The sequence below is a fragment of the Xenopus laevis genome, chromosome 6S, assembly GCF_017654675.1.
Source record: "Xenopus laevis strain J_2021 chromosome 6S, Xenopus_laevis_v10.1, whole genome shotgun sequence".
NCBI lineage: Eukaryota > Metazoa > Chordata > Amphibia > Anura > Pipidae > Xenopus > Xenopus laevis.
The window spans coordinates 59,659,570-59,674,499 of NC_054382.1; the positions used below are offsets into that span (position 1 = coordinate 59,659,570).

The 14,930-nt window shown below is 37.4% G+C and overlaps 1 protein-coding gene across 1 annotated transcript in view; it reads right to left on the reverse strand.

Moving 5' to 3' along the window:
* Nucleotides 1-14,930, reverse strand: part of sdha.S (succinate dehydrogenase complex subunit A, flavoprotein (Fp) S homeolog) — a 60,076-nt gene that overhangs the window by 41,056 nt on the left and 4,090 nt on the right. The window contains 5 exon segments of the mRNA NM_001087301.1: nt 984-1,132; nt 1,325-1,489; nt 2,339-2,482; nt 4,422-4,583; nt 12,332-12,421. Coding sequence (NP_001080770.1) covers nt 984-1,132; nt 1,325-1,489; nt 2,339-2,482; nt 4,422-4,583; nt 12,332-12,421 — 710 coding nt within the window.

A 14,930-nucleotide genomic window follows, 5' to 3' on the forward strand; every position in this document is an offset into this window, starting at 1 on the left:
TTTCTGTATCTCCTTCCCCCATTGTCTTATTTGGAATACATGTGCTATAGACTTTCCAGCCCAATCTCTGTCCAGGCTCATCTCCTTAATCAGAATGGAGACTAAAATCTCTGCCTCCTATGAAACTCCACCTGGATGAACCAATGCTACCTTAAACTGAACCTAAGAAAAACTGAACTGATCATCTCCACATAAACCTGGTCCAGCTCCCCCTTTACTATTTTGAAAGATGTCATGCATTTCAACCTGGTCAGCTTTGACTCCAAGCTCTCTTTTGTGGACTGTATTAGCACTTATTATTGGTCACTTTCTTACTTTTTCCATTTCAGCTAAGATGCCAATGGTGCTCTCATCCTATCTGGCTTAGACTACTGTAAAGCTGCTACTTACTGGCCCCCCTATCTCCCACCTCTCCCCTCTAGTGGCTGTATTAAATTCAACTGCTTGAATTATTCTCCTCTCATCCAATAGAGAGCAGGCCCAGTGACTGCTGAAATTATCAACTTCCAATAAGAATACAAAGAACATCTTGTAAATGCCTTATTATTAGCCCTTTATGCCACTGAACCACTATACCTCTTCTCTTGTGTCGCCTTACATTTCTGGCCACTTAATCTGTACCTCCCCTCTTAAACCCAGTTCTGGAACTGGAAATGCAGTTCTGGAAATACAGCGATAACCACTGTAAACTGTAGCAGTTAATATCCTCCTATTTGTGTCTAACCCACTTTGATTATAAGCTCTATGTGGCAGGTACTTCCATCCTATGTCTCTAACACTTGAAATTCATCATGAAATACCTATGGTTTTTAAATATAAGGATATACTGTATGTCACATCAGAGCTTTTTTTTTACTTTTGTCACCTTGTGCCTTATGGTTATGGAACTCCTTAGCGAATTTGAACATCCTTATAATTTACATTGGGAAGAACATTATAGTGTAAAGAACTGACAAATTCAGCAGTTAGGATTTGTACTTTACCCAGTGGCTATAACAGTGTTCTTGGCCCTGAAGCGATGTATGGATCCATCTTCCATACAGAGGGCGATCACACCACGACATTCACCATTTTCCATCAAAAGATCCAGGGCAAAGTATTCCACAAAATAACTGGTGTCATACCTAAGAGACTAAGAGATGATACAAAAAAAAAAAATAAACAATCCATCCTCTGAACAGTATGCATATCCTTTCCATTAAATCCCACCCATGGTTAAAGTTAAAATATACATAACCCAATTAGTTTCACAAAAATCAATTGTTTTTTTTTTTTTATAAATCCTTTAATGTTTTTTTTCTTCATAAAACTATGATTACCTTACCCTTCCATAGAGTGTGTGCAGCAAGGAATGCCCTGTTCTGTCTGCCACACAACAACAACGGTGAGCCTGTCCTCCTTTTCCATATTTAAGACTCTGTCCTCCAAATGCACGCTGGTAAATTTTCCCCTGTTCAGTTCTGCTGAAAGGCATTCCGTAATTTTCCAGCTGAGCCACGCAAAAGAATACAAAACAATATTAATATTACTTAATTTAATGGTGTATTGGCTATTATTACTATTATTGATGTAAAAGTCCATGTAAGTAATATCAATAGATAATGTCAAAAAGAACATTGTAGTGGCACAACAATCCATTTTTAATGTGCAGACACTGATAATATTGCTTGCATTTTTTTTATGTCCCCACCTATAAAACATTTAACTTTAGTTTACATACAATCTTCTATTAAAAACATATACACACATAAACGTAACTAAATTAACTAATTAACTAAAGCTGAAAAATTAGGCAAAAAATACTACAAATAATATTGCATGAACAAGAGAGACCTAATTAGTACAATATAAAATGGTCAACATGGGTACAATATGAAGAACTGATATGCCAAAGCACACCAAAAACACATGAAACATGAAAAGGAGATTGACAGAATTACACTGTAGGAGATGACCAAGGAATGCAGCTGCCAGTACGAAACAGATTAAAAGAACATAAAGAGCAATGCCTCAGCATAGACTGCAGTAATGATCACCCATGCAGCAAGTAGGCATACTGTGGCTGTGTCACATGTTCTAAAGTTCAGTAAGTGGTAGAGGCAACTTTGGAAAACAAAATGCTGCGTATGTTTTACCATCAGTGATTTACTTTACTTTACTGCCAATGGGAAAGCATTTTGGGGAGCTTTGTTGCCCACCGTAGTGCAAACTTAAACCCAGTGAGAAATCTCTGTGTGCCATTACCCTAAGAGATATGTGCTTGGCATGCAAATAGTAGTGCACCGTGATGTTCTACATAAGGAACATTCATTTCGAAAGACTTTGCATTGGTACTCACCTCGATAACAGAGGCTGGTGCTTGTTCGGTCATATAATGGATGGCATCTTGATCACCAAGCCAGTCTGATCCCTTAACTGTGTCATAGAAGTGCCACCTCCAGTCATCATCTTCCATATTACCCAGGGCAGCATTAATTCCACCCTTTATGATGTTAAAAAAAAAAACATTATTGGAGCAGTTAACCTTGACACAACTTTCTTCAATTGGTTTCACAATATTTTACTACAATTTATTGTAGATGAAGATACAATAGCCTATCAAGTTCAAGCCCAGTGCTTAAATCCTTAGATTCCCTATCACAGATCTGTATTATTAAAGAGGCTGATCTTTACTAGCAAAATCTGTAGTGTGCCAGATGACATACACACATAGGGGCAAATTTAGTAAAAAGGGCGAAGTGACTAACGCTGGCAAAAATTCACTAGCGTGACGTCATTTCGTTACTTCACCCATTTACGAACGTGTGCTGGCGTAAATTCGCTAGCGAAGTGGACCTACTCTAGCGCTACTTCGCACCCTTACGACCAGGCACAGTTGTGCTATGGCGAAGGGACGTAACTATGCTAATTCACTAACTTGCGCATTTTATTGAACGTTACCTCTTGCGCCAGACTTGCCTTCGCCACCTCAGACCAGGTGAAGTGCAATAGAGTAGATGGGGCTTGCTTCAAAAAAAGTTGAAATTTTTTCAAAGTCCCAAAAAACGCAGGCGTCTTACTTTTTTAAGGATGATAAGCTAAAAAAGATCGTAAATTTTTTTGGGGGTACCCTCCTTCCCCCTACATTTCCTAACATATGGCACCTAAACTATACAGTGGGCACATGTATATGGCAAAATAACAACTCTATTTTAATTTATGAAGGTTTCCCAGGCTTGTGTAGTATAATGTATTTGCTGCTACATATATGTCTATTGTACTTTAACTTGACGCGTATGCAAATTAGGCATCGCAAGTGTAACTTCGCTTTGCTTGGAAGTATACCTAAAGTATACCTACAGGGTTTGTAGCTCTTTAAAAATATGTTTGTGTTTTAATCAACAACCAAAGTTACTAAAATTGGATTGGGAAATGTTTGAGCGATGTGCAGTACCTATGTTATGAACCCAAATAAAGTCAGTGTGCTTAAGTTCCCTCCTTCTCATAGCTTAGGAAAATAAATGGAAAAGATCGAACAGAGCAACATGAAAATACTATTAAGCCGGAACTTCCAGTTTTTAGCAAGAAAGACAGCTAGCAGGAGACTGCAACAAACATGTAAGAGGCTGTCGAGTACACTTTGTCCTTTTCTCCTCTTTAAAACACAGTACACAACCAGAAGAGGGATTCTACCTCACTACTATGGATAAAACATTAAAGATTATTAACTTTGTCTGGGATTGAATGGTTATTTACTTAAAGGAAAATTATACCCACAGAACAATGTAGGTCTCTATAAAACTATATTGAATAAAACAGCTCATATGTAAAACCCTGATTCATGTAAATAAACAATTTTCATAATGATATATTTTTTTTAGTAGTATGTGCAATTGGGTAATCATAAATGAAAATTGAGATTTAAAAAAAATAAGGCCCCTCCCCTGGGATCCTAGGATTCGAGGTGCACAGAAATAAACCAAACAAACCATACATGTTAGGTCACATGTCTTTTGCTTCCACACTTCTTCCTGTTACAATTAGAGTTGCAGTATTTCTGGTCAGGTGATCTCTGAGGCAGCACAGAGAATATCATAAAATGGTGGTTCAAGGCAATATTTACTTAAATTAAACCAGCTTGGTAAGATTCTTTAAAACACCACTTAATTTGATATAAACTATATGTTGCTTAAATCTTCATTTTGATGGTATAGTTTTCCTTTACAAAATGTTACTATTCCTAATTAACTAATGAATTGTATGACATAATACATGCACGTTAAGTATTGTTACTTATCAGAACCACGAGGAAAGTTGTCATTCATTGTGATAGTAGTTCTACTACACACTCAGTGGTACTCCGCAAATTAATTTCTCCTTATCCCTGTAACAGCAATACATTTTAACACTATTTTATTCAGTTTCCTCAATATATCACTTACCTGTGCGGCAACAGTGTGAGATCTTGTAGGAAACAGCTTCGTAATGCAAGCTGTATTAAAGCCAGCTTCAGACAATCCAAACGCAGCCCGTAATCCAGCACCACCAGCACCAACAACAACTGCATCAAAATCATGATCAACTACAGGATACTGTGTTGAAATCTGGTGATATAAAAGAAACATAATAAACCATGATCTTAAATAAACTTCTAGATTTTTCACAAATACAACAAATCACTGACTCAAGTATTAAATTACAGGTAAAACAAAACATGACACGATTAGTGATGAGCAAAATATTTTGCCACATATCACTGTGAAAAAGACACCTATAGACTCCAATGGGTGAAAAGAATTGTTGCGTATATTTAAAAAAAAAAGTCAACCTTAGATTTCAATGCATTTTTCTGTGAAGCGAGTCAGATCCATCACTAACGATCATCTCTAAAATAGAGATGGAAAAGAACAGTAATAGCCAAGAGAAGCTTGCTAACAATTAAAAAAGTAATTAGTGCTGTGTATAACAAATACACTCTAGGATACAACATTTTTAACATTTAACAAAGATGATAAACAGGAATCAAATTTAAGATTCATTTGACTCTGTTGAACTATATAATAAAAACCTCTAATATAAAATAGCCCACAATAGACATATATGATGTGCATTCATATCTAGTTGATCTTGAATCATACATTAAGTTACACTGTTTGCTCATTTTATAAGCTTGTTTCATTTATGGACTTCTTTGATATGCCGGATTAAAGGGGTTAAATTTTTGTATGTTCTAGAATGGTCAATTCTAAGCAACATTTCAATTGGTCTTCATTTTTTATTTATTTTTATATAGTTTTTGAATTATTTGCCTTTTACTTCTGATTCTTTCCAGCTTTCAAATGGGGATCACTGACCCCCATCTAAAAGACCAATGCTACAAATGTATTATTATTGTTACTTTTTATTACTCATCTTTCTATTCAGGGCTCTCCTATTCATATTCTAGTCTTCAAATTCAAATCAATGAAAGGTTGCTATGGGAATTTGGACCCTAGCAACCAGATTTGGCGAGCTGTTGCACAAAAAGCTAATTACCTCAAAAAATACAAATAATAAAAAATGAAAACCAATTGCAAATTGTCTCAGAATATCACTTTATACATCATACTAAAAGCAAATTTAAAGGTGAACAACCCCTTTAAGACTGATACACCTGATAAGCTATAGCCACACAAAATGTGCTTCTAAACCAGCACTTAAAAACTTTCTTTGCTTGATTTTTCCATGTTCTACACTATATTGCCAGGTTCTCCAGTGGCCACTTACCACTGGCAAATACGACAAGAATTTAATTGGAACAGCATCACTTAATCTTGTTAAATTAAAAATACCTGTATTGCATTGACGTTTCAGGCCTCACATGGCATTTTATCAAGCACTACTGTCCCTGGAAAAGGTGTCTTGGCACTTGATGGGTGACGAGCAAAAAACGGAAAATTCTGGGGAGTCAGGCTATAGGCAGCAATCATACCTTATATGTGCTGGAGGCTTAAGTATATTATTTTTATGCAAGGTGACACAGGAAAACTGGTTGCTTAGTAGCAGGGTTCAGCACTAAATACTGTTTTTTAAGCATCTGTTTTTGCATAATTCTGGTTTCCATGATGAAAGTTGCTGTGCGAAACTGCAATTGACACACTAAACCTCTCTTTTTCTTCACTATTATTGTGCTCTTAATCCCTGTGAATGCTGCCACTTCAAATTGTATATATGTATATATGCAGTGTTGTAATATTAAATATTACATTTGAGTTTGTCCTTGCTGCTCTAAAAGAACCCACACAAAATTTTTTGCATAGGTATGCCTTAAAGGAGAACTAAACTAACAGCACAGGAATGCTACACATTGTGTTATGGGCTTCTAAACCAGCACAATGCAACCACCGCTAAGCTTCTAAACAGCACACTGAGCATGTAAATCACATGGACACTCCCTATCCTTTAAACTGGTATAGTAAATTGATTATATATAATATGGCATTTCAAGCGATATTAATTTTTAGGGTTTAGTTCTCCTTTCACTCACTGCAAGCTCAAAAGAAACATTTGAAATGTTAGCAATTTGGCTGTTGGCAGAAAGAAAGCTTGTTTAAATGTAACCCTTTTTGCTGTTGAAGGGTTTGGTGAATTAGGGTAAACTAACATGACTGCTGTGGAACAATGTTTGTGTGGCACTTTTTTGCTGTCTCTCAAGTCTGAGAGTGGTGAGTTTGAGGGCATTAGTCTGTTTTTGGGGTGCTGTTACACTAGTCAAACTTATGTGTAAAGGGGAGCAAGAGACTGAGGGGCATATTTAGTAACACTGGATACAGACATCACCAGTAAAGATTCCCATAGCAACCATCATTAGGTAAAAGCATCCTAAATATGAATGGCAGGGGTCTACTGAACAACTGATGCCTAATGTGTCATATAAGCAATCATTTTTGTCATTTCAGCTACTACAATTTAACACATTTACTGCATTTAATGTGGGGTATAGCCATAAAAAGTGCTGTACCCAATGCATACATATATTTTTGGAAAGTGCAGATATTCCAGAATCCAAAATGGGTAAAAATGTTTTTCTACTTCAAACTATAAACCTTTCATAAAGGTGTAAATTTTGAGGAAATTTATGGAAATCGCCTCAAAGCCTCCATTTTGCAGCACTTCTCTGCCACATATTACTAGGAGCCAAAATAAAATATCCTAAATATAAATGCCAGTTTGATGCATTGGTTTATCTATGGCATGTAGAAACCTTGACATATATCTTGTAGATCCTGTTTTTAAAAACATGTTGCCTGTTTTATGTGTGGTAAAAGCTGCAGAAAAGTGTGCTGACCCTGAAAACCACACTCCTGCATCCACAATGGGTAAATATGTATTTCTACTCCAAACTAGCAAAATGCAAAGCCTTGCTGAACTTCGCTGTTTTTATTACATTTCTCAACACAGAGCTTCCTTTTTACAGCATGCCATCTCCTACAAAACATTATGTACCAAAATTAAACATACTAAAAGTGAACACCAAGGGTCTACTGAGCAGCTTGTTGGCCAGTTTACACAAATTAACAAAAGCATGTGATATGGAGGAACCTTAAAGGAGAAGGAAAGGCAAAAATCATTACCTATCTACCTGTAATGTACTACCCAAGACCTCCTAAATCGCTATAGTTGCAACTCTCATACGACAATCCAATTGCGTAGAATCCCTGTCCCTATTCGGCTCGCATTTTCAGGCACGCAGGCGCCACGTTGGTAAGGTAGTAAACGTTTCCTTTTCCTCTATCTGCTTATTGAGCATGCGCAAAATAAAAAAAACTTGACCCCAGGAGTGCTGCGCACTACAAGCGCTTGATGATAACGGTTTGCTGTCCCCACTATAATTTAACAAAAATACCCGTGCTTCTCCTTAGTTCCCAGATGCTTGTTATCTGATTGGGTGGGGGCGTGGGCATAAGGGTCAATGATGATGCGCGCATAGCATCATTTGCATGCACGTCATCATTATCGGGAGAAAGGCAGCTCCTGAAGACATGCGCATTGAACAGAAATTCTGCCCAATGCGTCTCAAGGCTGCCTCGGGCAGCAGGGAGGAAGATGACTGCAAAAATCGTGACGTCACCCGAGTCAGACGCTGCAGTCTTCTGAGAGTGTAGTTGCTTCTACATGAGACCAGGAAGAAAACTTTAAAAACAGTCAGTATGTTCTATGTCCACTATGACTATGGATACAAGGCTATTTATGTTTTGCCTTTCCTTCTCCTTTAAAATTAAACTTGTACTTATAAAATGTCATGTTTAATATTGCTACGATATTATATTATATTTTGGGGGTTATTTATCAAATTGCAAAAAGTTCTCACTATTTTCTGAAAACTACTCCGACCAAATCCGACCCTTCCCCTACTTAATAGAGTTTCACAAATTTTCTTGTGCACAAAGTGTCACGATAAAATCATCAAAAAAACAAATCATCCAATTTTTTTTTGGATTTTGCGATTGAAATATATATTTTTTTTTAAAATTGCCCGATAGCGATTTTTTCAGAAACCCAGCACAACTCAAATCTTCCAACTGTTAACAGGACATCTGCCATTGACTTTTACATGTTCTCGGCAGGTCTGAGTTGAAGTACTTTTTTCATTGGACTTTTAACACCATCCATGTAAAGAATAAAATAAAGGGATATGGTCATGTGTTTTTCAAAATTCATCAGTTAACAGTGCTGCACCAACAGACTTCTACCCTAAAATCTGTTTTTCAAAAGAGCAAACTGATTATTTTTTATATATTTAATTTTGAAATCTGGCATGCGGCTAGATATATTCAGTTTCCCAGGTGCACCCAGTCATGTGACTTGTGCTCTGATAAAACTTCAGTCACTCTTTACTGCTGCACTGCACTTCTCCATGCATATAGCCACATAACAGCTCTGTGGTAGATACAAGAACAGCAATCAATAGTAAAACTCCATGAGTAGAAGAAACAATTGCCTGCTGGCTCTTTCTAAAAGCACATGACCAGGCAAAATGACCTGAGATGGCGGTCTACCCACCAATATAACAACGACAAAAATACACTTGTTGGGTTAGGAATGACATTTTACATGGCACAGTGAATTATTTGCAGTGTAAAAGGTATAATTTAGAAATAAAAACGACACCATAAAAATTACGACAATCCCTTTAAGTGTGGAAAAATAGAGAAACGGGTGATCACGTATGAAAAATCGTTAGATTAAAAAAATATATATATTAATTAATTATTGTGCATGAAGAACCACTCATAGGTGCTAAATTCTAAGTTAGGTGAAATGCACGTTAGGCGCCTAGCTCAATAACAAACTAATAAATCTTCTGTTAGTTCATCTCTTTTGGATAATTAAAAAATTGGCATTAATGGAGTTGTCGGCACATTCAAAAACCTGTACTTAAATTTAACAATGTTGATGTGTGGATAACACAAAACAATACGTTTTCTAAATATGAACTCCAGAGGTTTGATGCCTAATATGCATAGATATACCAAAGTATGTAGCCTGTAGGGACACTAAAAAGAAAAAAAGTGCACATAATTTTTCTCTGCTGCCAATTAATCTAGGTATGTTATGTCTAGAGCTGTGTTGTAAGACACCCCTAACAGTACCCCTGAAAATCTTATTTTTTATTAAAGTACACATTTTCAAAAATAATGTAGGTAAAAGTTGTCAGCACCTTTAAGTGAATGAGTGTTTGTATGTTTACCATGATTGGTGTGTATGTTTGTTAAGGAGGTTCATAATTTCATTGTAAAAAATGCCATAACAAGAAAATTTAGTAGAAATAGATGTACAGTGGTATGAAAAACTATTTGCCCCCTTCCTGATTTCTTATTCTTTTGCATGTTTGTCACACAAAATGTTTCTGATCATTAAACACATTTAACTATTAGTCAAAGATAACACAAGTAAACACAAAATGCAGTTTTTAAATGAGGTTTTTTATTATTTAGGGAGAAAAGAAATCCAAACCTGTGTGAAAAAGTAATTGCCCCCTGAACCTAATAACTGGTTGGGCCACCCTTAGCAGCAATAACTGCAATCAAGCGTTTGCGATAACTTGCAACGAGTCTTTTACAGCGCTCTGGAGGAATTTTGGCCCACTCATCTTTGCAGAATTGTTGTAATTCAGCTTTATTTGAGGGTTTTCTAGCATGAACCGCCTTTTTAAGGTCATGCCACAACATCTCAATAGGATTCAGGTCAGGACTTTGACTAGGCCACTCCAAAGTCTTCATTTTGTTTTTCTTCAGCCATTCAGAGGTGGATTTGCTGGTGTGTTTTGGGTCATTGTCCTGCTGCAGCACCCAAGATCGCTTCAGCTTGAGTTGACAAACAGATGGCCGGACATTCTCCTTCAGGATTTTTTGGTAGACAGTAGAATTCATGGTTCCCTCTATCACAGCAAGTCTTCCAGGTCCTGAAGCAGCAAAACAACCCCAGACCATCACACTACCACCACCATATTTTACTGTTGGTATGATGTTCTTTTTCTGAAATGCTGTGTTACTTTTACGCCAGATGTAACGGGACGCGCACCTTCCAAAAAGTTCAACTTTTGTCTCGTCGGTCCACAAGGTATTTTCCCAAAAGTCTTGGCAATCATTGAGATGTTTTTTAGCAAAATTGAGATGAGCCTTAATGTTCTTTTTGCTTAAAAGTGGTTTGCGCCTTGGAAATCTGCCATGCAGGCCGTTTTTGCCCAGTCTCTTTCTTATGGTGGAGTCGTGAGCACTGACCTTAATTGAGGCAAGTGAGGCCTGCAGTTCTTTAGATGTTGTCCTGGGGTCTTTTGTGGCCTCTCGGATGAGTTGTCTCTGTGCTCTTGGGGTAATTTTGGTCGGCCGGCCACTCCTGGGAAGGTTCACCACTGTTCCATGTTTTTGCCATTTGTGGATAATGGCTCTCACTTTGGTTCGCTGGAGTCCCAAAGCTTTAGAAATGGCTTTATAACCTTTGAAATTGAACTCAGGTGTGATAAACCACAGTTAAGTTATTTTTTAACAAGGGGGCAATCACTTTTTCACACAGGCCCATGTAGATTTGGAGTTTTTTTTCTCCCTTAATAACGTAAACCTTCATTTAAAAACTGCATTTTGTGTTCAATTATGTTTTCTTTGACTAATAGTTAACGGTTTTTGATGAGCAGAAACATTTAAGTGTGACAAACATGCAAAAGAATAAGAAATCAGGAAGGGGGCAAATAGTTTTTCACACCACTGTATGTATGTATAACTTTATTTATAGAGCGTAAGTAGCACTGTAAATCTTACAAAAGTACACACAGAGAAGACAAGCAATTCAGAGAGACAGTGCCATGTGATAACAAAGACAGTAGGAAACGGATTCCTGTCATGAAGAGCTTACTATGGGTAGATAGCATACAGACACAAATTAGTTCACTGACAAACTCATTTAACTATCAGTATTACCAACATTACTAGAACGAAGCACAAGCACTCAATTTAGATAGGGATTTATTCAGTGAATGTAATCAGCCAGCTTTGTCTGAAAAAACGTTTAGTGTTTTAATCTTATAAATATAGTACAGGCATGGGACCACTTGCCCAGAAACCCATTATTCAGAAAGCTCAAAATTATAGGAGGGTAATTGCCATTTTAAGCAAATAATTCTACTTTTTAAAACTGGTTTCCTTTATCTCTCTAATAATAGAACAGTACCTTGCATTTGATATTAACTAAGGTAGCATAAATCCACATTGGTGGCTAACCAATCCTATCGGGTTTGTTTAATGTTTTTTTAGTAGACTTAAATGACAGTATATGTAAATATGGAAAAATGGTTATATGGAAATACCCCTTTAACCCCTTGACAACCATAGCCACAGATGGCCACCTGTTGCAGATAAAGCTTCACTTTTACAAAGCAACTAGCTAAAATAAATATTAAAGTAAAACAAAACAACAAATTTATATCTTTTAAGATCTGTTGAACCATACAGTAGCCTTAAGGGCTAGTCCACACGGGGAGATAGCGACGCGTTTGCGGTCGCGGCGACAAAGCGCCGCGACCGGCGCAGGCGACAGTTTTGTATGGGCGCCTATGTAAAAACGCCTGTGCTAACCACACGAGGCGATGCGCTTTTCAACAGTCGCATGAAAAAGCCTGGCGAGGCATTTTCAGGCGACTGTTGAAAAGCGCATCGCGTCGCTATCTCCCCGTGTGGACTAGCCCTAAAGGTTCATGGTGCTTTCAAGTACGGAAAAACATCAACATCAGACAGCATATGGTTTGGGTTACAAAAGTAACATAACAATTAGTGGACTGAACATGGATACAAATTGTTTATCAAAAGAGGAAATTTACCGAATCAGAAACTTTTGCTGAAGTGTCCTTCCTTCCATATACTGTGAAGTGAAAGTTACGCCTTGCTGCTATAGAAGTTGCTGTGCAGTTCTGGAAAAAAAATAGGTGTTACTTGTGAGAGTTCTGAAATAAATGTTCACATGATTTTCTAGTTGACTTAATGCATGTAGATCCAAAGATCCAGAAAACCCCAGATCACAAGCATTCTGGATAACAGGTCCCATACCTGTAATATTACAAAATTTAAAATGAAAACCTAGTTGCTAACAGGTTGCTTGCATAAATGTTACTTGAGTAACAATGTCTATTTAATTCTAAAATATCCCTTTAAGAGCTATTAACTATGTCTTTTGTCTATTGGGTTTATTTAATGTTTTAATGAATTTCTAGTAGACTTAAGGCATGAAGACCCAAATTACAGAAAGATCCGTTATCCGGAAAACCCCAGGTCCCGAGCATTCTGGATAACAGGTCCCATACCTGTACTAGAGAGATATATATATATATATATATATATATATATATATATATATATATATATATATATACACACACACTATTTTTGACGCAACACCTCTGAAAACAAGTGGAAATCGCCCATGTAGTTCGTAGTTCTATCCTAAATAAACAAAATATTGATTTTGATTCCAATAGGGATTAATTATATCTTAGTCTGGATCAAGTACAAGGTACTGTTTTATTATTGCACAGAAAAAGGAAATTAGTTTTAACAATGTGGATTATTTGGATAAAACGAAGTCTATGGGAGACAGCCTTTCCAAAATTCAGAGCTTTCTGAATAACGGCTCCCATACCTGTACTATATATATATCTTTCTGTTTAGGTCCTGCCCCACCACTCACTATAAGAATTACAGAGCACATCAACAATTTAAAAAGAGTTTTTTTGCCATAAAAGTATTTGCCCGATGCTTTTACATCATCTTTCTTACCCTCATGTTCCTGTATGATGGGGCTGCCATATTTGTGCAGCAGGAGTCAGTTAGCATTAGAAACTGACAGACTGATATGGGACAGTCAGGTTGGCAAAACAGTCAGGTTTAGGAACTTCAAGTAATTCCTTACAAAAGCAGAACTATCAGCAAAAAATGATCATCGTTACCTATATGTAACTTTTAATGTTGATTAATATTTTGAACTTTTTTTAGTGTCAGTATCACTTTTTTTTAAAAAATTTGGGTAGTTTATTGAGTGAATAAAAGCAAACAGTTTACAATGAAAAATCAAAATAAAGGAAAACATTATGTAACATGTCTAAATAAAACTGAGTGTAAAAAGCATAGCATGCATCTAACATTTTGTCATAGATACATAATTTTTTGACCTTATTGGGGTCTCCCCCCGATGAGGAATTTAGACCTAGTAGGATATGTGCAGTTTTTTCACCATTTATCTTTCCTGAACCCTTTCGACTTAAACTGCTAGAGGTTGTCTTGGGGGTAAACGTCGGTCCAGTCTCACCAAATTTTATCTAATTTGGTGGGGACTCCACTTTTTAATTACATTAAATACTCAGTGTTGCAGGTATCCTGCATTATCGCTTTCCATGTAGAGAAGGTAGGAGGAGTCACTGCTCTCCAGTTTTGGGTGATTAATCTTTTAGCTAGTAATAATGCCTCAAGGAGGAAAAGTGACTGATATTGATTTAACTTCAGGTCTTGTATTATGGTATTATGGTGTTCTGGCCATGGTCACCTGAAGTATTCCCTCTAAGGTATCTATTACTTCCCTCCAGTATGTAGTAAGCTTAGTGCAGCTCCACAACATGTGTAGCAAGGTTCCCCTGTCCAGAGCACACCTAGTGAAAACATCTGGGGCGTTGGCATTAATGTAGTGAAGTCTGACAGGGGTGTAGTAAGCCCTGTGAAGTATATTGAATTAACCATAGTCTGTGGTTGGGGAATACTGAGGGGATTCCTGCACTTCTTGCCATTCCTCATCTAGGATCGTGCCCACGTCCACCTCCCATTTAGATTGTAGCCCATCTAGGTTGTTTACGTGCACTGCTTGTAGCAACTTCGCATATAACATAGTGACCAGACCTTTTGTATGTCCCCTCTCCTAAGGGGGAGTGTGTGAACAGTGATATGTCGCGGTGCTTGTGTGTGACATTGAGAGCACGGCTGAGCTTGTGAAAGGTCAGCCATTGGTTATGTGGAATCTGGAATTGGTCCTTTAATTGTGCAAAGGAGATTAGTTTACCATGGCATACATCACCTAAGTATTCACACCACCGTCCGGCCAAAGACTCATTGGGCCTAATTTCAAATAGCAGGGGACCTTTTTACCCATAAAGTGGTCACCGTACCAGAGGCCACCCCTATGCAAATTAGGGGTGGGAAGGGGAAAAACATTTTTTACTTCCTTGTTTTCTGACAAAAAGTCACGCAATTTCCCTCCCGCCCCTAATTTGCATATGCAAATTAGGATTCGGATTCGGTTCGGCCAGGCAGAAGGATTCGGCCGAATCCGAATCCTGCTGAAAAAGGCCGAATCCTGGCCGAATCCCGAACCGAATCCTGGATTCGGTGCATCCCTATAAGAAATAGAAATTCAATTGTTAAACAGAACCGCATTGC